Source organism: Carcharhinus amblyrhynchos, chromosome 30 (assembly GCF_965287045.1).
Source record: "Carcharhinus amblyrhynchos chromosome 30, sCarAmb.v2.hapA, whole genome shotgun sequence".
NCBI lineage: Eukaryota > Metazoa > Chordata > Chondrichthyes > Carcharhiniformes > Carcharhinidae > Carcharhinus > Carcharhinus amblyrhynchos.
Genome location: NC_137353.1, coordinates 27,328,441 through 27,350,066, shown reverse-complemented (window position 1 = coordinate 27,350,066; position 21,626 = coordinate 27,328,441). Strand labels below are relative to the sequence as shown.

At 48.3% G+C, this 21,626-nt stretch overlaps 1 protein-coding gene across 2 annotated transcripts in view; it reads right to left on the bottom strand.

The window, feature by feature from the left end:
• Nucleotides 1–1,152: 1,152 nt before the first annotated feature.
• p3h1 (prolyl 3-hydroxylase 1) overlaps nt 1,153–21,626 on the bottom strand; it is a 42,148-nt gene continuing 21,674 nt past the window's right edge. For both annotated transcript variants that reach the window (XM_080215067.1, XM_080215066.1), the window contains exons 10-16: nt 20,636–20,763; nt 19,173–19,268; nt 15,340–15,490; nt 12,819–12,936; nt 7,028–7,103; nt 5,518–5,658; nt 1,153–4,039 (exon numbers count right to left, since the gene is read on the bottom strand). In XM_080215067.1, coding sequence (XP_080071193.1) covers nt 3,689–4,039; nt 5,518–5,658; nt 7,028–7,103; nt 12,819–12,936; nt 15,340–15,490; nt 19,173–19,268; nt 20,636–20,763 — 1,061 coding nt within the window. In that variant the 3' untranslated portion in view covers nt 1,153–3,688. The remainder of the gene's footprint in view (nt 4,040–5,517; nt 5,659–7,027; nt 7,104–12,818; nt 12,937–15,339; nt 15,491–19,172; nt 19,269–20,635; nt 20,764–21,626) is intronic.

Sequence of the window (21,626 nt, the reverse complement as noted above, 5' to 3'; positions counted from 1 at the left end):
ACTATCTTTACTCAGAGAATAGTAAGAGTGTGGAATGCCCTGCCTGCACAGTAGTGGACTTGCCAACATTAAGGGCATTTAAATGGTGATTGGATAAAAGTATGGATGATATTGGAATAGTGTAGATTAGTTGGGCTTTAGATTGGTTTCACAGGTCGGCGCAACATCAAGGGGCTGAAGGGCCTGTTCTATGTACTATCTCCCCCAGTTCCACACTGCAGCATCTTTTACAGGATTAATAACACCCTGATTAATAATAGCCCTGACAGCGCCTTTCCAATAGAGGAATGGGAGGAGGCCATTCAGCCCCTCAAACCTGTTCTACTAATAAATTCGACCTTGCTCCATCTGCATCTTAATAGGGTTTACAAGTCTTGGTTCCATATCCGTTGATAATTCTTACCCAACAAAAATCACATTTTTGAAATTTTCTTCTGATCCCATCCCCTCACCCATTCCACCCCCGCCCCACACACACATCTCCACCTCAAGGAGCTTTTTGGGAGGGAGAGTTACAAATTTCCATCACCGCTCGTGTCAAGAGGTGTTTCCTGATCTCACGGCTGGATGGTCTCACTCAAATTTGACGTTATGCTCTCTTCCACCGGACCAACCCACCAAAGGAAATAGTTTCTCTCTTACCCATCCCGTCCCTTCCTTTAATCATCACAAACACTTCAATTAGATCACTCCTTTAATTCAATTTATTCTACAGTGCAGAAGGAAGCCATTCAGCCCATCGAGTCTGCACCAAACACAGGCCCTATCCCCATGCATTTACCCTAGCTAGTCCCTTTGACACTGAGGAGCAAGTTGGAATGGCCACTCCGCTTAACCAGCACATCTTTGGACTGTGGGAGGAAACCGGGGCACCCGGAGGAAACCCACACAGACAAGAGGAGAATGTGCAGACTCCACACAGACAGTGACCCAAGTCGGGATTCGAACCCTGGTCCCTGGCGCTGTGAGGCATCAATGCTAACCACTGTGTCAACGTGCTGCTCTTTAATCTTCTCTACTTAAAGATGTACAAACTGAGTCAATACAACATGCTTCTGATCTCTTAAAAATAAGTTTGAGCCTCTTTACAACGCGCGTCGGTGGCAAACCAGTCCAGGTGAGTCACAAATCAGAGTCACGCTGAGGTACACAGTGGGGAAAAAAAAGATCGTTTATTTGTGGATAAAACTCCACAAGTGTCCAGTGCTGAAACCCTGATGAGCTATGGACTTGAACATTGAGATACTTAAGATAAAAATACATTGAGACAAGTAGTGTTCTGAAACCTCACAATGCATTTGTGTTACTGAGAACAGTAATGAGTATAAATATGAACAGTGTCAGTCGGGGCTGGTGAGGAACAGCAGGGACAGACCTGTAAATATTTACCCAGGACAGTGCAGAGTGGGGGAAAGATCTTCTCATTCACTGGGGGATATCAGGTTGTTGAAGCTCGAGCGTGACTTCTGCAGTGAGGGGAAAATACTGCTGGAACCATAGTTTGTTACAGAATTATGTTCATAACAGAGAATGCATTTGTAAATTTACATTTGTAAAGGCTTGCTGTTTCGCCGTTTGCAGTTTCCTCTCCATATTTCCTGAAGGCTGTTCATCACCATGGCGATGAACCCCTGGTCACTGGACAGCGATTGGGAGCAGTCATGAGAGTTGATTTCCTTTATTTTGCCCTTTGCACCTTGGGCCATGGGGAATACAAATCCGTTAGCAGCTTCTGCTGGCTTTGAAGCTCTCCCGCCAGACATACAATTATTACAGTGCAGACGGAGGCCATTCAGCCCATCATGTCTGCACCAACTCTCTGACAGAGCATCTTACCTAGGCCCATATCCTGTCCTATCCCCATAACCCATACATTTACCATGGCTAATCCATCTAATCTACACATCTTTGAACACTAAGGGGCAATTTACCATGGCCAATCCACCTAACCAGCACATCTTTGGATATTAAGGGGCAATTTGACATGACCAATCTACCTAACCCATACAACTTTGGACTGTGGGAAGAAATCCACACAGACGTGGGGAGAACGTGCAAGGTCTACACAGACAGTGACCCAAGGCTGGAATTGAACCCAGGTCCCTGACGCCGTGAAGCAGCAGTGCTAACCACTGTGTTACCGCGTGTCACAGAGCAGAGACTGTCAGAAGTGCTGAGATTGTCATCTAAGCTACTTCCTGTTTGAGAGGTGCTAACTCAGCACAGACCAGGAATCAAAGCAGGAGGTATATACTGCTCCAGAATGTCTCAGAATTTATCAGAACAAGTACCTCTCTCTATGAATCAGTCTGACAATTGGTGACTTGCATTCACCCATTCTCTCCAACGTATTTAGAAAAGCCAATCCACAACCTTATTTCAGTGACTCTCTTTGCCGAATGAACATTGTCACAAAGAGAACAGTTACCCACATAGCATTCTCCAATCACAGAATCCATACAGTGCAGAAGGAGGCTATTCGGCCCATCAAGCCTGCACTGATAACAATCCCACCTAGGCCCCATCCCCATAAACCCAGGTATTTACCCTGCAAGATCCCTGACTCTAATTGACAATTTTGCACGGGCAATCAACCGAATCTTTGGTGTGTGGGAGGAAACCGCAGCACCTGGAGGAAACCCACACAGACACGGGGAGAAGGTGCAAGCTCCACATAGACAGCGGCCTGAGGCTGGGATTGAACCTGGATCCTGGGCGCTGTGAGGCAGCCGTGCTGACCACTGTGCCACCCATCCATTCTATGGGCAAACATTTCTCAGATTACCACTTGTATAAGATTTCCTTCATTGGGAACTGAGAGGGTGGTGCTCGTGGGAAGGGGGCAGAGTATCGGGAAGTGTCACAGAGTGACACAAACCATGCACTGAAGGGTGGACAGCAAAGGGGGAATGGCTCTAAGTTACCTTACCCCCAGCACCTTCTGCAGAGGGGGGCTGAACACTGGGATGGGGGTTGGGTGGTGGGGACAGTTATAAATAATAGGATAGAGTGATTGAGGAGCAGCGATCACTGTGGACACAACTCCCTGTATAGGACATGGAGGAATACAGCAAACACAACAGATCTCTCCCCCACTCCTCTACAAATACTAATTGACAGTAAATGTGTGACAGTGAATCCACTTTCCCTTCATGACACCAACCTCTCACTAGACGTGCGAACACTGCCAAACCTGGAGTGCAACCCATGCCTGGCGCTGGGCATCAGTGACCCAGCCTGTTGCCATGACAGATGAGGTCAGAGGAACAACATTCATTCTCCTGTTGCTCGGCAAGGCTGGGCCTTAATAGCCAGAACTTTCCGCCATTTACATATGATGCAAATGCCGGGGTTGCGGAGGAGGGAGTGGGAAGAAGGACCTTACTGTGTAATGGGCAAGGTTCCCACTTGGGTAGAAATGGCAAAGACCAGAGTGTGGCTACATCATCGAGGGTGGGAGGGTCGGGGAGAAGAGGAGGCAAATAGAAGGAGTCAGATGTGGAAATACGTGGTCAAGCTTTGAGTTCCAAAGCCTGCAGACAGAGGAGGAGGAACGTGAGTAATGGGCTCCACAGTTTTTGGGTCTGGAATTGGAAGATTGGCCCCTCAGCAACTCAATAAACAAAACAAGGGTTTTTTTTAGTCAGGCTGATTGGCGCAGTTCCATTGTGCACACTTGTAAATCATATTACAATTCCTGCTTTTCAGAGGGCATGTTCCGAGCCGCCGTGGCTTTTTGATCTAAGACAGGAGGTGTTGTCTCCGGGGAGGAGTCTGATGTGTTTATTGTGGAGGAGTCAGACACGGGGACTCCCTCGCTTGCTGCCTTCAGCCCCTCCGCCTCGGTCTGTTCCGGTGGGCCTCCTGCTTTAGGTTTTGCCGCTTCCTCGGTTTGTGGCTCGCTCATAGGCTCAGCGGCCAAAGTCTCTGCTGGCTTTTGGTCCTCAGGGTCGGGTTTGCTGATCACCTCCTCATCGTTCTGCAGCTCCTCTTCCATCTCAAACAATAACTTCACCAAATCGTCGGCCGCAATCCTCTCCTGAGGGACACAGAGTTTCAGGAATGCTTGTGAGATTACTGTCAAATAAACTGGTTGGACTCTAACCTGGTGTTGTGAGACTTCTTACTACAACACAGAGTGAGCCAGAGGGCTAACCGAAACCAAGGCTAGGCCGCAGCCTCATTCCGAACTATCCCAGAGCACCAGGCTGAAGCCTCGCTTCCTCTCCATCCCCCCCCACCCCCCCACACACAAACCGAGCCGATTCCCCAGGTTCTGCTCACTCTCTCGGCCCCTGAGATCTCAGCCCAGGCTGCTGTCCATCAGTTCCCTAGGCTCAGACTGTGCCAGCGCGTTGGAACACAGCTCGAATGGCTAGAGAGAGAAGGCAACTCAAAGAGAGGAGGAAGGCAAACTTCACCAGGTCATAAAATTATTTTCCACTCGGCTACACTAACTTTAAACAGCTGAGGGAAATACTTTGAACAGAAAATGGCCCAGAGCTCACTCTGCCTACACTGTGTTCCCCTCTTCCTGATTCTATACCTGCTTCCCCCGACACTCTGCCCCTCCCCCGACACTCTGCCCCCTCCCCCGATACTCTGCCCCCTCCCCCGACACTTACCCCCTCCCCCGACACTCTGCCCCTCCCCCGACACTTACCCCCTCCCCCAACACTCTGCCCCTCCCCCAACACTCTGCCCCCTCCCCCGATACTCTGCCCCCTCCCCCGACACTTACCCCCTCCCCCGACACTCTGCCCCCTCCCCCGACACTTACCCCCTCCCCCGACACTCTGCCCCTCCCCCGACACTTACCCCCTCCCCCGATACTCTGCCCCCTCCCCTGACACTCTGCCCCCTCCCTCCCTCCCCGACACTCTGCCCCCTCCCCCGACACTTACCCCCTCCCCCGACACTTACCCACTCCCCGACACTCTGCCCCCTCCCTCCCTCCCTGATACTCTGCCCCCTCCCCCGACACTTACCCACTCCCCGACACTCTGCCCCCTCCCTCCCTCCCCGATACTCTGCCCCCTCCCCCGACACTTACCCACTCCCCGACACTCTGCCCCCTCCCTCCCTCCCCGACACTCTGCCCCCTCCCCCGACACTTACCCCCTCCCCCGACACTCTGCCCCCTCCCCCGACACTTACCCACTCCCCGACACTCTGCCCCCTCCCTCCCTCCCCGACACTCTGCCCCCTCCCCCAACACTTACCCACTCCCCGACACTCTGCCCCTCCCTCCCCTGATACTGTGCCCCCTCTTCTGACAATCTGCCCCCTCCCCTGACACTCTGCCCCCTTCCCCCAACACTGTGCCCACTCCTCCACACCATGTCTACCACCTCAACACTGTGCCCACTCCCTCACTGTGCCCACTCCCCTGACACTGAGTTCCCCTTGTGACTATGTGCCCCCTGACACTGCGCCCCCCTCCCCCCCACCAGCAAGACCGAATCACCATTTTGTTTCTACCATATTCCGCTATGAAAAGGCTGCGTATTCCCGTACCCGTTCCTTATGCCGGGGGTCCAGAGTGAACCACAGTGCCACCGCGCATCGCTGCCCTTTGGTCACAGCCTGGACTCCGTGTGGATTCTCAGCCCCCGATGAAAAGCCCACCACACGGCCACACCTTGGCTGCACCGTCGCCTGTGGGGAAAAAAGGAGATGATTGGGAATAATTTCTCAACGTGGCTCGTGTTAACAAACTGAGGTGAAGTGTCAAGGGTCATAGTGCAGGAATCCACTTCTAGACTTGAAGGAGGGGATGTGATAATCGGCTAACAGCAGTGCTGGGTTATCAAACTGTGTAGATTGTGGGTGGAGGGAAGATTGGGGGCGGGGGGTTGGCTGTGGGGGTAAGACTGTGTCTGGGCTCTCAGAGAGACGCAGTTCAAATGGGGCTTGGTGCACGTTTGAGCTGAATAAGCAGAAAATGCTGGATAAACTCAGCAAGTCTGGCAGCATCCGTGCAGTCAAAATGACCCTTCCACAGTTTGGGAGAACAAGTGGCGCAGTGGTTAGCACTGCTGCCTCACAACGCCAGGGGCCCAGGTTCGATTCCCGGCTTGGCTCACTGTCTGTGCGGACTCAGCACAATCTCTCCATGTCTGTGTGGGTTTCCTCTGAGTGCTCTAGTTTCCTCCCACAGTCCAAAAGATGTGCGAACTAGGTGGATTGGCCATGCTAAGTTGCCCCTTAGTGTCAGGGGGACTAGCTAGGATAAGTGCATGGGGTTATGGGGCTAGGGCCTGGGTGGGATTGTTGTCGATGCAGGCCTGATGGGCTGAATGGCCTCTTTCTGCATTTTAGGGATTCTATGAAGCTTGACTTCAGCGATGAATGTAGGGGTGTCGATAAATTCAAAATAAGGGCGGAATGGAGAGAAGGTCAGATAGTAAAGGGGAGTCATTGGGGCAAATTTTCCCATCCTGCCCGCCGTGGGAATTTGGGGGAGGGCGGGTGGCGGAGGGGTGGACCACACAAAGGTCCATTGATCTCGGGCAGGATTTTCCAGTTTTGGAACGAGTGTGGCTGCAAAATCCCACCCATGGTCCGTCACGTGTTATGGTCTCCCATTAGGAGTGGGGAAGGTGGTGGCGTAGGGAGTAGCGTCTCTGCCTCTGAGCCAGAAGCCCCAGGTTCAGATCCTACTCTGGGACTCGATAGTCGAGGAAGGTGCGTCTATCAAATTTACCAACCCGTGACTCCTTCCAAAGTGCCTACAGCAGACAGGGAGTGATTCCTGATCAGCCACGTCTGAAGTGAACTTGGAACCCATGAAGATATGGCCTCTACTGTCAGATTAGTGACCTGTTCCGGGTAAAACAATACTGGAAGTAGACCCAAGCACACGTTTTGTCTGTCTTGTGTTCCCTAGACATGGGAAGCCTTCTAATATTGGGAGTGAAGGAGAGGCATTAGAAAAGTCTCAGCAGGTAAGAGAGAAGGTATCTTCAAAAAAAATGTATTTTAAAAACTATAAATCATCAAAAATGAATGAGGGGTAATAACTCACGGTGATAACCTTTGCGTCGATTTCGGTGAATATGAAATTTCCACCTTCAAAATCATGGTTTAAGTAAAGAATGGCACTGGAAAAAATACAATCTTTGATCATTACGGATCTGTAACAAACACTTGCCAGCATTCACAGATAATACTGAGTGTACAGGAGAGGCACAGGCTGGGCCTTTCCGAGTCCCATCGTGTAGGGAGCAGGAGGCTCAGAGAGGCAGCCAAACATCCATTTAAAATCCCAGCCATTGAGTGAGTCATTGTAACAGGGAAGCTGGTCATTTGGCCATTCGAAGATAAACTGTCATCCCCTCTGCCAGCAGTGGAGGTACCAGCCCAAAGAAACTGAGGCCAGACAGAGCACCACAACAGAAACCAGCTGATTACAGACAAGAGATTATTCTTTCCATAAGACCATAAGATACTGGAGCAGAATTAGGCCATTCAGCCCATCGTGTCTGCTCCACCATTCATTCGTGGCTGATGTGTTTCTCACCCCCATTCTCCTGCCTTTTCCCCAGAACCTTTGATCCCCTTATCAATCAAGATCCTATCTCTCGCTGTCAATGACCTGGCCCCCATGGCCTTCTGTAGCAATAAATTTCATAGATTCACCACCTTCTGGCTTCTGACATCTCAAATAGTCACTGCAGTAATGTTTTGAGTCACTGGGCAGCAGGTCCATGGTGAGGCCGCAAAGTGGGATTTTTAATTTTATTGTGGATGTTGCAGATAAGGCCAGCGTATATTGCCCATCCTTAATTGCCCTCGAGAAGGTGGTGGTGAGCCGCCTTCTTGAACCGCTGCAGTCCATGTGCTGCTGTTAGGGAAGGAGTTCTAATATCTTGATTCAGCAACAGTGAAGGAACAGCTATGTATTTCCAAATCAGGATGGGAGTGTGGCTTGCGGAGGGAACCTCCAGGTGGTGGTGTTGCTCTTGCATCTGCTGCCCTCATCCTTCCAGGTAGGAGAGATCACAGGTTTGGAAGGTGCTGTCTCAGGAGCCTTGGTGAGCTGCTACAGTGCACACTGCTGCCACTGTGTATGGGTGGTGGAGTGAATGTTTATTTACCATTCAGTCACCAGGGAGTTGGCACGTGGTAATGCCAGGTGATCTATTTATCCATCAGAGAGCTGGCATGAAAAATATTTTGTGGGAATGATATGACTGTGCAGGGTTCATTAATGGTGATGAAGTTCATTAATGGTGATGAAAAAGCAAAGAGTCTTTACACTCTGGGTAAATTGGGATCTTATTTTCAATGTCTGCAGTTCAGAGTACAATACATGGGGGAGAGGGGATTGCAAAGAAACTTATAAAATTCTAACAGGGTTAGACAGAGTAGATTCAGAAAGAATGTTCCTGATGGTGGGAGAGTCCAGAACTAGGGGTCATAGTGTGAGGATAAGGGCTAGGGTTAGACTAAGCTTTTAGAACTAAGATGAGGAGAAATTTCTTCACCCAGAGAATGGTGAATGTGTGGAATTCACCATCACTGAATGTAACTGAGACCAAAACGATGTCTATTTCAAGCAGAAATTATATGTAGCTCTTGCGGACTGAAGGGATCAAGGGATATGGGGGAAAAGGGGATGAGGATGTTGAATTTGATGATCAGCCATGATCAAAATGAATGACAGAGCAGGCTCGATGGGTCAAATGGCCAACTCCAGGTTCTAGTTTCTATTGAGGTTGAGATATCAAGGATCTAGCTTGCCAGCTGGAGAGCTGGTGAGAGGCCTATGCACTTCCTCTTTGCTGGAAGGCCCACTGAGCCACAAGCCAGGGGCAGGGCCTCCCACTGGAATCAAGACTCTGGGGCGAATTTTCCCCTTCCGCCTGCCACAGGAATCGTAGCAGGTGAGGGGCAGATCATGGAAAGGTTTGTTGACCTCAGGCAGAATTTTCCGATTTCGGAGTAAGCATGACCTGAAAATCCCACCCCCTCGGAGCAGAAGTCTTGCCCACCTAAAATTGTCAGCCAATCAAGAGGCCGGCAGCTCTTGTGCTCAGCAGCACCTTGGGAAGACTGTGGCTACTGCTGGTTATGATGTGGATGTGCCGGCGTTGGACTGGGGTAAACACAGTAAAAAGTCTGACAACACCAGGTTTTAGTCCAACCGATTTATTTGATAGTAAACTCATCAGCTTTCGAGGGGACTCCCTCTTCGTCAGGTGAATGGAGAGTTACTGCCGGTAGGACAGGTACAGGAGTCCCAGGGTCGTGAAGTGATCCAGTTCTAGGCCACAGGTAAGTTGGGTGGGGGAAGGGTTTTGCAGGGTGGGGGTTGTGGGGAAAGGAGTGCAGGGGGTATTGGCAGCAAGGATTGGCAGCTCTCTGTGTCCCTCCCCACTTCCCAATGTCCAATCCAATTGATCAGGGGACTCCCACATTCCCCCACTCTCCCACATCAAGGTGACAAGCAGCCTATACAATTTCACCTGACGTGCATGCCACATGGCGATAGGTTTGCCAGCAGCTGGATCAACACCAGCGGTGGTGGGATAGGGGCTTTAACTGATCATTAATTGGTCACTATGAGGTGGCGGATGGGGTAGCATGATCAGCCATGGGCCTTCACACCCAGAACGTGATCGGGGTGGAGGTAAGGAGCTGACAGGATTCTGGTACATCACCACCCTGCCTAAGCACATGCCTTTCTGATCTTCAAACACATCACCAGCTGCACAAGGCACAGGGGTGGCATGGTGGCACAGTGGTTAGCACTGTTGCCTCACAGCACCAGGGACCTGGTTTCAATTCTGGCCTTGGGTGACTATCTGTTTAAAGTTTGCATGTTCTCCCTGTGTCTGTGTGAGTTTCCTCTGGGTGCTCCAGTTTCTTCCCATAGTCCAAAGAAGTACAGGTTAAGTGGACTGTCCATGCCAAATTGCCCCTTAATGTCCTGAGATGTGTGGGTTAGGTGGATTGGCCATGATAAATTGCCCCTAGTGTGTAGATTAGGTGGATTGGCCATGATAAATTGTCCCTTATTATCCTCAGATGTTTGGGTTAGGTGGATTGGCCATTGTAAGTTGCCCCGAGTGTATCGGCAGGTTAGGTGGATTAGCTGTGGTGGATGAGGCAGGAGACAGGCCTTGATGGGATTGCCTTTTGGGGGGTCGGAGCAGACACAATGGGGCAAATGGATTGTATCGCTCTTTCCTTCTCCTATTTGCCTGAGAAGATTTCTATTCAGAGACGGAGAAATCCCAGCTTTCACTCAGCGAGAGAAAGCTTTGACGTATGTGCTGCAATCTTTAGTAAATTAGAAACCATTTCATAAAATGGTGGATTCCACATAATTTGTCTTTATTCTCCCTGTCCAAAAGTGGCTGCACTCACTGAGAGTGGCACATCTCTGAAATCGAAAGATAATTGTGTGAGGAGCTGTGTGTACGCTCCATAAACTTCAGTTCACCCAGAATCCTGCGATCGTATCCTAACTCACACCAGGACCAGTTCACACACCAGCTGCTGAACTCACTGACCTACACTGGCTCCTGCTTGACCAATGCCTCAGTTTCGAAATTCTCCAGCTTGTGTTCCAATCCCTCTATCTCCTCACGCCTCCTCGTCTCTGTAACCTCCTTCAGCCCCACAGTTCCACAAAAGTGCTGCCTGTCTCCAATTTTGGCATTCTCTGTATCTCACAATTTTTACCATTCTGCCAGTGACAGCTGTGCTTTCAACCTAAAAACCTTTAAGTTTTTAGATGGTGAGATCACCAACAACCTGTCCTGGTCCCCCCCACGCCGGACTATAGTTAAGAAAGCCCACCAATGCCTCTACTTTCTCAGAAATCTAAGGAAATTTGGCATGTCCCCTTGACTCTCACCAACTTTTACAGATGCACCATAGAAAGCATTCTTTCTGGTTGTATCACAGTTTGGTATGGGCTCCTGCTCTGCCCAAGGCCGCAAGGAACTACAAAAGGTGGTGAATGTAGCCCAATCCATTACACAAACCAGCCTCCCATCCATTGACTCTGTCTATACTCCCCGCTGCCTCGGAAAAGCAGCCAGCATAATTACGGGCCCCACGCACCCCGGACATTCTCTCTTCTACCTTCTTCCATTGGGAAAAAGATATGAAAGTCTGAGGTCATGTACCAACCGACTCAAGAACAGCTTCTTCCCTGCTGCTGTCAGACTTTTGAATGGACCTACCTTGCATTAAGTTGATCTTTCTCTACACCCTAGCTCTGGCTGTAACACTACATTCTGCACCCTCTCCTTTCCTTCTCTATGAACGGTATGCTTTGTCTGTATAGCACGCAAGAAACAATACTTGTCACTGCCTGTTAATACATGTGACAATAAATCAAACCAAATCAAAAGCTCCGAGTCCCCAAAGTCTGCAATAATAAATGGATCGTAAGCCAGGTGGCAAAGTGTGAAAATAGTCAGCCATCCTTTTCTTGAGAGGAGGTTTATTCACAGAACGCAGCTTTATCCACCAGTTTCCCACCCACTAGCAGTACCTTTTCATCCCCTTTTAATTAAACACATCATAGAATCCATACAGTGCAAAAGGAGGCCATTCAGCCCATCGAGTCTGCACCGACCACAATCCCACCCAGGCCTTATTCCTGTAACCCTACATATTTATCCTGCTAATTCCCCCTGACATTATGGTCAATTTAGCATGGCCAATCTACCTAACCAGCACGTCTTTCGAACTGTAGGAGGAAACCGGAGCACCTGGAGGAAACCCACGCGGACACGGGGAGAACGTGCAAACTCCACACAGATGGTGACCCAAGGCTGGAATTGAATCCGGGTTCCTGGTGCTGTGAGGCAGCAGTGCCAACCACTGTGCCACCGTGGTTATGGTGGCACAGATTAAACACAAATGGCAGGAGGCGTTGACAGCCACTGGTGGGGTTCACTGCAACTAAAACTAAATATCAAAGAAAATCTCACTAACTAAATAAAACATCCTTCCCAGGGTGGGGGATGTGGGGGGGGTAAGAGGGGGTGGGGGAGGGGATGATGTACTCCAGCCCCCACAGAGCCTACCAATAATGGAAGGCCTGAAGCATGTTGGTGGACACCACGTTCCTTCTCAACAAGACCACCCTTCCGGTGAAGGTAACCACGGCAGAGGGTGAGGTCGGGTGCCCCCCACCCTCCCCCCGCCCCCCGAGTGCCTGCTGCCTGGACCTGTTAGTGACCATCTCGGCCAAGCCCAAGGAGCAGGCTTATAAGGAGGCACTCACCCCTCCTTGCTATCCGCCACTGCTACCGCTGTCACCACCACCACCCCGCTCCACGCCCCCACATTGAATGACCCAAAGGTGAGGAGCGTGGGGCTGTGGTGCATCTAAATGTTGAAAAACAGCCCCTTTAAGTTAAAAAAGAAGGTCGCAAGCTTAGGTAATCTATATAAACATGGAACACAGAATCTCTCAGGTTACAAAAAAGGCAAGTTCCTTTTTATGTACACTCTGAATCGCCCACCTGTGTATCCTTAACACTAACTATGTTGTTAGCATTAACAATTAACTCTGATCCTAAATCTCTCAGTCCCCCTCTTCCTCCTTCATGACCAATCAACCAATTTGACCAAACATTTTGTCACTGTTTCTAATATCTTTGTTTCTGTGAGGAAACTTGGGATGCTGCACCCCGCTACAGGTGCTTTATAAATGCACATTGCTGTTGTTTTAACCGAGGGCTCAGTGTCCCTGGATGTTGAGGGACACTTTGTGCGGGACTGTGACCACTGACAAAAGGTCAGTGAATTACGACTCTTACAGAGCAGCCACTGACTAGTTTCGGTTTTACCTGTAGTCCCTCTCAGTGTAGGCCGGATGTTCTTTCCGACACTCCAGTGCCTCGGAGTTTAATATACAGTTGTCAGCGTGGACTGAGTGACTCAAGTCATCCCGGTTGTCCTGAGTTCCTGGCAGAGGGGACGAGAAACCAAGGTTAATATTCCACAGAAATCAGACTGTGAGAACAATCTAACGGTGAAAATGTAAGAAAGGAAACAAACGTAGAAACATACATAGAAAACAGAAACACGAGTAGGCCATTCGGCCCCTCGAGCCTTCTCCTACATTTGCTTTGATCATCAAATTCGATACCCTGATCCCAACTTCCCCCTCCCCTATCCCTTAATCCCTTTAGCCCCTTGCCCCTGTCTACACCAAAGGGGACAAAGTAGAAATGGTCGAGAACTTCAAGTTTTTAGATGTCCAGATCACCAACAACATGTCCTGGTCCCCGCATTGCCAACACAATAGTTAAGAAATCCCACCAATGCCTCTACTTTCTCAGAAGACAAAGGAAATTTGGTATGTCCACTACGCTTCTCACCAACTTCTACTGATGCACCATAGAAAGTATTCTTTCTGGAAGGATCACAGCTTGGTCTGGCTCCTGCTCTGCCCAAGACCACAAGAAATTACAAAGAGTTGTGAACGAAGCCCAGTCCATCATGCAAACCAGTCGCCTGCACATTGTCATGGTCTACACTTCCCGCTGCCTCGGAAAAGCAGCCAGCTTAATCAAGGACCCCATGCATTCTCTCTTCCACCTTCCTCCATTGGGAAAAAGATACTAAAATCTGAGGTCATGTACCCACCGACTCAAGAACAGCTTCTTCCCTGATGCTATCAGGCTTTTGAATGGACTTACCTTGCATTAAGTTGATCTTTCTCTACACCCTAGCTATGACTGTACCAGTACATTCTGCACTCTCTCATTTTCCTCTCTGTAAATGGTATTCTTTGCCTGTATAGTGCGCAAGCAACAATACTTTTCATTGTATCCCAATACATGTGACAATAATAAATCAATTCAATGAATTCTGGAAATCTGAAACAAAAGCTGGAAATACAATGCAAGTCCATCAGTATCTGAAAGGAGAACTTCAGGAACTCCCGAAAACAGCAATTGATACAAAAACATCTGTTCATGCAGTTCCTTCAAAATTAAACTATAGATTCACTCTGAAGAAGAGTCACACAGACCCGAAACATGAACTCTTGTCTCTCCCTCCACAGATACTGACAGCCCTGTTTTCTTTCGGTTTGGGGAGGGCTAAATTAGAGAGCCTAATGTCACAACTGGAATTCAGGGAAGGGTAATGGGAAGCCTCCACAATTATTCATTGTTGTGATGGTGAGTGTCAGTCAGGTGGGAGGGAAGGCAGGTTGTAACAAGGTTATTAACAGTTTACAGAGAGATTTCGAGTGCGTGGGCAGAAAATTGGCAACAGGAATTCAATTTGGGGAAAATGTGAGATTGTTCATTTTGGAAGAAAGAATGAGAAGGTGGATTATTATATCAATGGAGAGAGGTTACCGAGTGCTAAAGCAGAAAGGGACTTGGTGGGAGTGGGGGCGTCCTTGTTCATGAAGCCTAGAAAGCCAGCAGGCAGGCACAGAAATAGGGAAGGCGAATACTGCCATTTATTTCAAAGGGGCTGGAGTATAAAGCAAAGTTGTTGCAATGGTCCAAGGTACGAGTGAGGCCACATTTAGAATCCTGTGTACAGTTTTGGTCCCCGTATTTAAAGAAAGATTTATTATCACTGGAGGCAGTACACAGGAGGTTTACTAGGATGATCCCGGGTATGGAGGGACTGTCACATGAGGAAAGATTAAACAGGTTGGATCTGTACTCATTGGAGTTCAGGAGAGAGTTCAGAAGGTCCTTGCCTTTGACCAGTCAGGGAGGGCCTCAATGGCCTCTGGTGAGGCCAACACAACTGCTCCAGTTACTGGGGACCAGGTGTTTTCCTGGCTGGAGAGAACCTCTCCCAGCGAGGACACAAAGGCAAGTGAGTCTGGACAATAGTGTCCCAGGCTGGCTAAACACATGGAAATGAAGATTAGAATAAATTTGAATGGTATACCCAGCCTCTCCCCAGAAATGTGCTAGAGGGTGATCACGCCGGATATCTGGTGCCAGGAAGATTGCAAGAGGCGAGAAATCGGGCGTAATCCTGATTTCTTGGTTCTCACACAATTTTACTGGCTTGCCCCACCGCTGGAAACTGACGATAAACGGATACCTTCACTGCCAGGGAATACATACGTACAGAGTATACATACCCCTCCTACAATGTAAGTACCTTTCCTGTGCCCAACCTCATGCATCACTCACTGTTTCTTTCAGTGTGCTTGTCCGAGGCAGATTAGGTCCCCTCTCTGTGAGACCTGCCCTTATGAACCCCATCCAGGGAAAGGATGAATCATGGCAAATCCCTCCTGCATATTGTCACACGCTATAAATCACAAACACGCTCACAGTCAGCAAGAAGACTTGCTCTCACGGCAAAGCTGAGGAAAAATCTCACCTTCCACTGCGGTCCGACAGACCAGGTGTGTATAGGAGAAGTAGAGTGGAGTTTCCAATCGGAAATACGACTCGAGGATCCGTCGGACTTTCTCGCTGATATCGTAAAACAGCTTGGATGTTTTAAGCGGAACTCTGCCTTGCTGACTGAGCTGTGGGAGAACACATGGTTGTGAAGAAAACACAGAAGGCAAATGGTGTCCAGCAATTATTTTATTTATTAATAAAGAACAAAGAACAACCCAGCACGGGAAACAGGCCCTTCGGCCCAACAAGCCCGCGCCGCCGCATCACCCTACACCTATTCTACCCTGCGTGTCTACGAATAGAACCCCTGACTTAGCCAGATTCAGGGGAGAATAGTGTCAATTTGGTAAAACCAATCAGCATCTTTGGGGTGTGGGAGGAAACCGGAGCGCCCGGAGGAAACCCACGCATCCACAGGGAGAATGCACAAACTCCCACAGACACAGGCCCAAATCCATGTATCTGCACAGCTAGCAGTGCTAGTCACCGAGCTGTTGCGGCGCCTGTCTACCGGTCCAGGATCAAGCACACACACCGACACGAAGTACTAGGCCACTCCCGGAACCTCCAAGAGTAGCCCACGCACGACCCACCGTGTACATGCCCCTCGTTTGACAATGAGGTGGACCTCCACCTGCGGAATAAAAGACAAAAACGTTAATCACAAGCCTGCCTTCCCGGTGTCTCCCGAGGTTCTAACCCTTATTTAATATCCCCTACCATAACCCTCCATCCTCATTTCACTCATGTGCCTATCTAACTGAACCTTAAACGAGTCCAATGTTCCCGCCTCCACCACCCCACTCGGTAGCGCGTTCCATACCCCCACAACTCTCTGCGTAAAGAACCTTCCTCTCATATCCAAATTATATCTCTCCCCCCTCACCCTTAAATCATGTCCTCTTGTATTTGTAACCAATCTAGGGAGCAGTCTCTCACTATTGACTCTGTCTATTCCCTTCAGTATCTTATATGCCTCTATCATGTCCCCCCTCAATCTTTGTCTTTCCAAGGAGAACAGTCCCAGTTTCTCCAACCTTTCCTCATACCCCAGCCCCTCCATGCCAGGCAACATCCTGGTAAACCTCCTCTGCACCCTTTCCAGAGCCTCCAGGTCCTTCCGGTAGTAAGGTGACCAGGTAGTAATGACACACGTAGGTTTACATTAACACTGCAATGAAGTTATTGTGAAAATCCCCTAGTCGCCACACTCCGGCACCTGTTCAGGTACACTAGGGTGAATTTGGCATGGCCAATGCACCTAACCAGCACATTTTTCACACTGCGGGACGAAACTGGAGCACCCAGAGGAAACCCATGTGGACATGGGGAGAATGTGCAGACTCCACACAGACAGTGACCCAAGCCAGGAATTGAACCCGTGTCCCTGATGCTGTGAGGCAGCAGTGCTAACCGCTGTGCCAGCCCTAATTCAATTCAAAACATGCCTCATGCACGATAGAAAAATCCACCATAAAGTGATATGGAACGCCGGAATGTGCATAAATAATAGGTTCGGGAGTGATTGAATGACAGCAAATAAATTGATCAAAAATTTTAACTCATGAATTGAACTTTATTCCCCTTGGTATTCAATATGTTATATAATTGCTGCTGTATTTCCTTGTGCCTTCAGTTCACTGTATGAACATGAGAACTAGGAGCAGGATTAGGCCATTCAGCCCCTCGAACCTGCTCTGCCACTCAACACGATTGTGGCTGATCTCATCTCAACCTCACTTCCACCATCCTGTCCGCTCCCCATAACCTTTCATCCTGCTTCTAATTAAAAACCAATCTTAAAGTTGTTTCGTGTTCCAGTGTGCACTGCACTCTGATGTAGAGAACTCCACAAATTCACCATCCTTTGGGTGAAGCAATTCCTCCTCATTTCTGTTTTAAATCTGCCACCCCTTAGCCTAAAACTATGGCCTCCTGTTCTAGCATGTCCAACAAGGCGAAACATCCACTCTATGTCTACCCTGTCAATCACCTTTAGCATCTTACATACCTCTAAGGGGTCTTCTCTTATTCTTTTAAATTCCAGAGAGTATAGGTCTGCTCAATCTCTTTTTGTAAGTCCATCATCCCTGAACCACCTCGCACACATTTACATCTTTCCTTAATTATGGGGATCAAAACTGCACAATACTCCAGATGCAGTCTCACTGATGCCCTATACAGTTGTAGCAACATTTCCTTACTTCCAAGCTGGGGTAGTAAGAAAGGGCTTGTGAGATTCAGCACTCACATTATGTTTGTCAGACGATAAGTTAAAAACAAGGCAACTATGGCAATTTTGGATTTTTCATTAAAATATATGCCAACCAATTAGCAACCTTTTCTCCTGCAGTATAAATTGTTGTTTCCTTTGAAATTTGGCATTCTTGTGTCTGTCCTGATGAGTGTGAGACATACAGTTTCAACAGCATGTCTCTTTTTTTTAGCAATAATCACATTTTGTACTATTATGCTACAAGTATTTATTAGTTGCTTTGAAGCAGTTTAAATATTGGTGTGAATCAGCTATTGGCTACTCATTGTACAAGTTTACTTCTGTGTAATTACATACTGTGTAAATAAATTTGACTGTTAGCTTGAATGACACAGTCTAATTGTATGATGCTTACTTTTGCTTTTGCATCAACATGTGTGTATGGGTTTTCAGTGCTTACAATCATGGTTAAAATGTGACTGTTGATTGACTGACACACACACTTTTCAACTTCCAGCATGCATAAGGCCATAGTCTTGAGGACATCGGGGTCAAGGGATCTGCTTGCATTAAATGTTATTGTTGTAAAGACAAATAGGAAATGCTGGGAGAGAACCTGAAATGTAACAGTTGGTGGTAGCTAAAGTTGGATAACCATCTTCAACACAAGAATTAGGCCACTCAATGCTTCAAGTGAAACGTTGGAAGTGAACAACAATGTTGTAATATTTAAACAAAACCATAGAAACATAGAAGATAGGAGCAGGAGAAGGCCATTCGGCCCTTCAAGCCTCACGATCATAGCTGATCATCAAATTCAATAGTCTAATTCTGCTTTCTCCCCATAACCTTTGATCCCATTCACTCCAAGTGCTATATCCAGCCACCTCTTCAATACATTCAATGTTTTCATTTCATGAATTCCACAGACTCACCACTCTTTGGGTGAAGAAACGCCTCCTCATCTCCATCCTAAATGGCCTATCCCGAATCTTCAGACTGTGACCCCTAGTTCTGGACTCCCCCACCAGAGGGAATATCCTTGCTGCCTCTACTCTGTTTAGTCCTGTTAGAATTTTATAAGTCTCTATGAGATCCCCCCCCCAATCAACTGAGCTCCAGCGAAAACAATCCTAATTTAGTCAATCTCATACATCAGACCCGCCGCTCTCGGAATCAGCCTCGTCAAAGAATTTCTCCTCTACGGTGTTGTGGCTAATTTGATTTGCCCAATCTACGTGCAGATTGAAATGGCCCACGATCACCGACATTCCCTTATCACATGCATCTTTAATTTTGTGCTTAATGCCATTCCCAACATCATCATTGTAGTTTGGGAGTCTAAAACTAGACAGAGCATTAGCCTGTTGGACAGTGGAGAGAAAAGACCAGGGCCGTGAATAACAAAAATTGCTTTAAACTAGAGGCTGAAACAAAGGCTTGGAATAGAGATTGAAGAAAAGGAATAGGAACTCCCAACTCAAGGAGGAACAAGAGGAGATGAGTGCTAGGGGGAAGCATAACTCAGGCACGAGACAGGGGAAAAGAACAGACTGTGCCAATGTACTCTCAAGGTTGCTCTAATCACTCACCTTTAATGATTTAAGGACTGTCACTCCCTGGAATCGCTCATTTGGTGTATGTGGAGACTGTTTCCCTTGGTAACCATCACCTGCTGAAGCAGCCGCCTGGAAATCCAGAATTGGAAAGTTAAGGATAGAAAAATTATAAGGAGAAGATGGCCCTTAGCAAGATTGTTATCCCTACAGCAAATTAAACTAGCACTTGGAACCTATCTGTACTGCCTACTTTCACTCAAAATATGATTACTATTTATTATTTGGATGAAAATGTTCACACTTGTAGTCCTCCTTCAGTCTGAAAGTGAATTGAGTGGCACGGTAGCACAGTGGTTAGCATTGCTGCTTCACAGCTCCAGGGTCCTGGGTTCGATTCCCAGCTTGGGTACTGTCTGTGTGGAGTTTGCACATTCTCCTCATGTCTGCATGGGTTTCCTCCAGGTGCTCCGGTTTCCTCCCACAGTCCAAAGATGTGTGGGTTAGGTTAGGTTGATTGGCCATGAGTAAGGAGCTGTCACTCACAGGTTGAGTTGAGTGAGGAACTGTCAGTCACAGGTTGAGTTGAGTGAGGAGCTGTCACTCACAGGTTGAGTTGAGTGAGGAGCTGTCACTCACAGGTTGAGTTGAGTGAGGAACTGTCACTCACAGGTTGAGTTGAGTAAGGAGTTGATACTCACAGGTTGAGTTGAGTAAGGAGCTGTCACTCACAGGTTGAGTTGAGTGAGGAACTGTCACTCACAGGTTGAGTTGAGTGAGGAGCTGTCACTCACAGGTTGAGTTGAGTGAGGAACTATCACTCCTAGACTGAGATAGGTAAGGAGTTGTTACTCTTAGGTTGAGGCAGATTAGGAGCGGTCACTCCTAGGCTGGATCAGGTAAGAGATCCTCACTCCTCAGGCAGGGAGGTAGTTGTCACTCCCAGGCCAGGTCAGGGTTATATCTATATATTCAAAGGAAATATGTCTCACTGGCAAGCCAGAATCACTGCCCATTCCTAATTACCCTTCAGCAGGAGTTGGTGAGATATCTTCTTGAACCACTGCAGTCTGTGAGGTGTAGGTGGACCCACAGTGCTGTTAGGGATTGAGTTACAGGTAGGCAGCTCTGAGGCCGGGACAGGGAGGGAGCTTCCAAAACTGAGCTGAAGCCAGATGTGTCCTGAGCTTGGAGAGGAAGATGACATTTTGGGAACATTTCCTGTGCAGGATGAGATTAGCTGGAAGGTAAAAACTTGGGAGTTTGTGTCCAGATCAATCTTTGCTTTCTACCCTAAAGGGCAGACTGAACTGAATCACCGGTGACTCACACCTTGCTCCTTGTATTGCTTCAAATACACTCTCCCCTGTTAAATCTCTGTGGCTAACACAAAATCCCTCCGCTCTGATGGACATTAGAGAGCTCGAGAATAATTCAAGACCAATTACATAGATGTCAAGCACATGACAAAGGACAGGGTGTTGTTGGAGGGTACTCACATTGGAGAGATAACGCAGTTCCTCGCATTCCTTGTCAGTGATCACTCCATCGAGCACCACCCTCTGAGTTCCATTCAAAAGCTTCGCGTTCATTAACACCTTGACTTCATTGTATAGTAAGGGGCCCCCTAGAGCAGGACAAGGGAGTTCAGGAAGATTTAGATATACAATACTAGGATGAGGAGCTGTGTCAGGCTAGCATGTAATCTTACTGTCAACAGTAGTTCCTGAAGCCTTTTCCCCATGATGTGACCCCTCCTAACCCCCCCACTCCTAGGTTGGGTTGCATAAGGAGCTGTCGCTCCGAGGTTGGATTGCGTAAGGAGCTGTCACTCCGAGGTTGGATTGCGTAAGGAGCTGTCACTCCGAGGTTGGATTGCGTAAGGAGCTGTCACTCTGAGGTTGGGTTGAGAAAGGAGGGTGGGAGTTATGGGAAAAGGTTTCAGGAACTACTGTTGACAATAAGATTGCATGATAGTTCCCCACCCTCCCCAGCACTCATAGCACATATAAAGGAGGTTGATGTTAATTCAATCCAGTGGTTAGCAGTGTTGCCTCACAGTGCCAGGGACCCAGGTTCAATTCTGGCCTTGAGCAACAGTCCATGTGGAGTTTGTACATTCTCCCCGTTTTTGTGTGGGTTTCCTCTGGATGCTCCAGTTCTCTCCCTTAGTCCAAGGATGTGTGGGTCAGGTTGATTGGCCATGCTAAATTGCCCGCCCCTTAATATTAGAGGGATTAGCAGGGTGAATATGTGGAGTTATGGGGAGAGGGACTGGGTGGGAATGTGGTTGGTACAGACTTGATGGGCTGAATGGCCTCCTTCTGCAGTGTAGGGATTCTATGATAATTTCCTGTGGGATGAGTTCCTGATCCTATATTCCCAGACCTGTGCCAGGAAAAGCGTAGAAACGCCCTCTTCAGTCCTGTTTCCTGTTGATCTCTAACGTGTAAAGGTGCAGCAGCTGAGCTCCCATCACCAAGTCTGCGT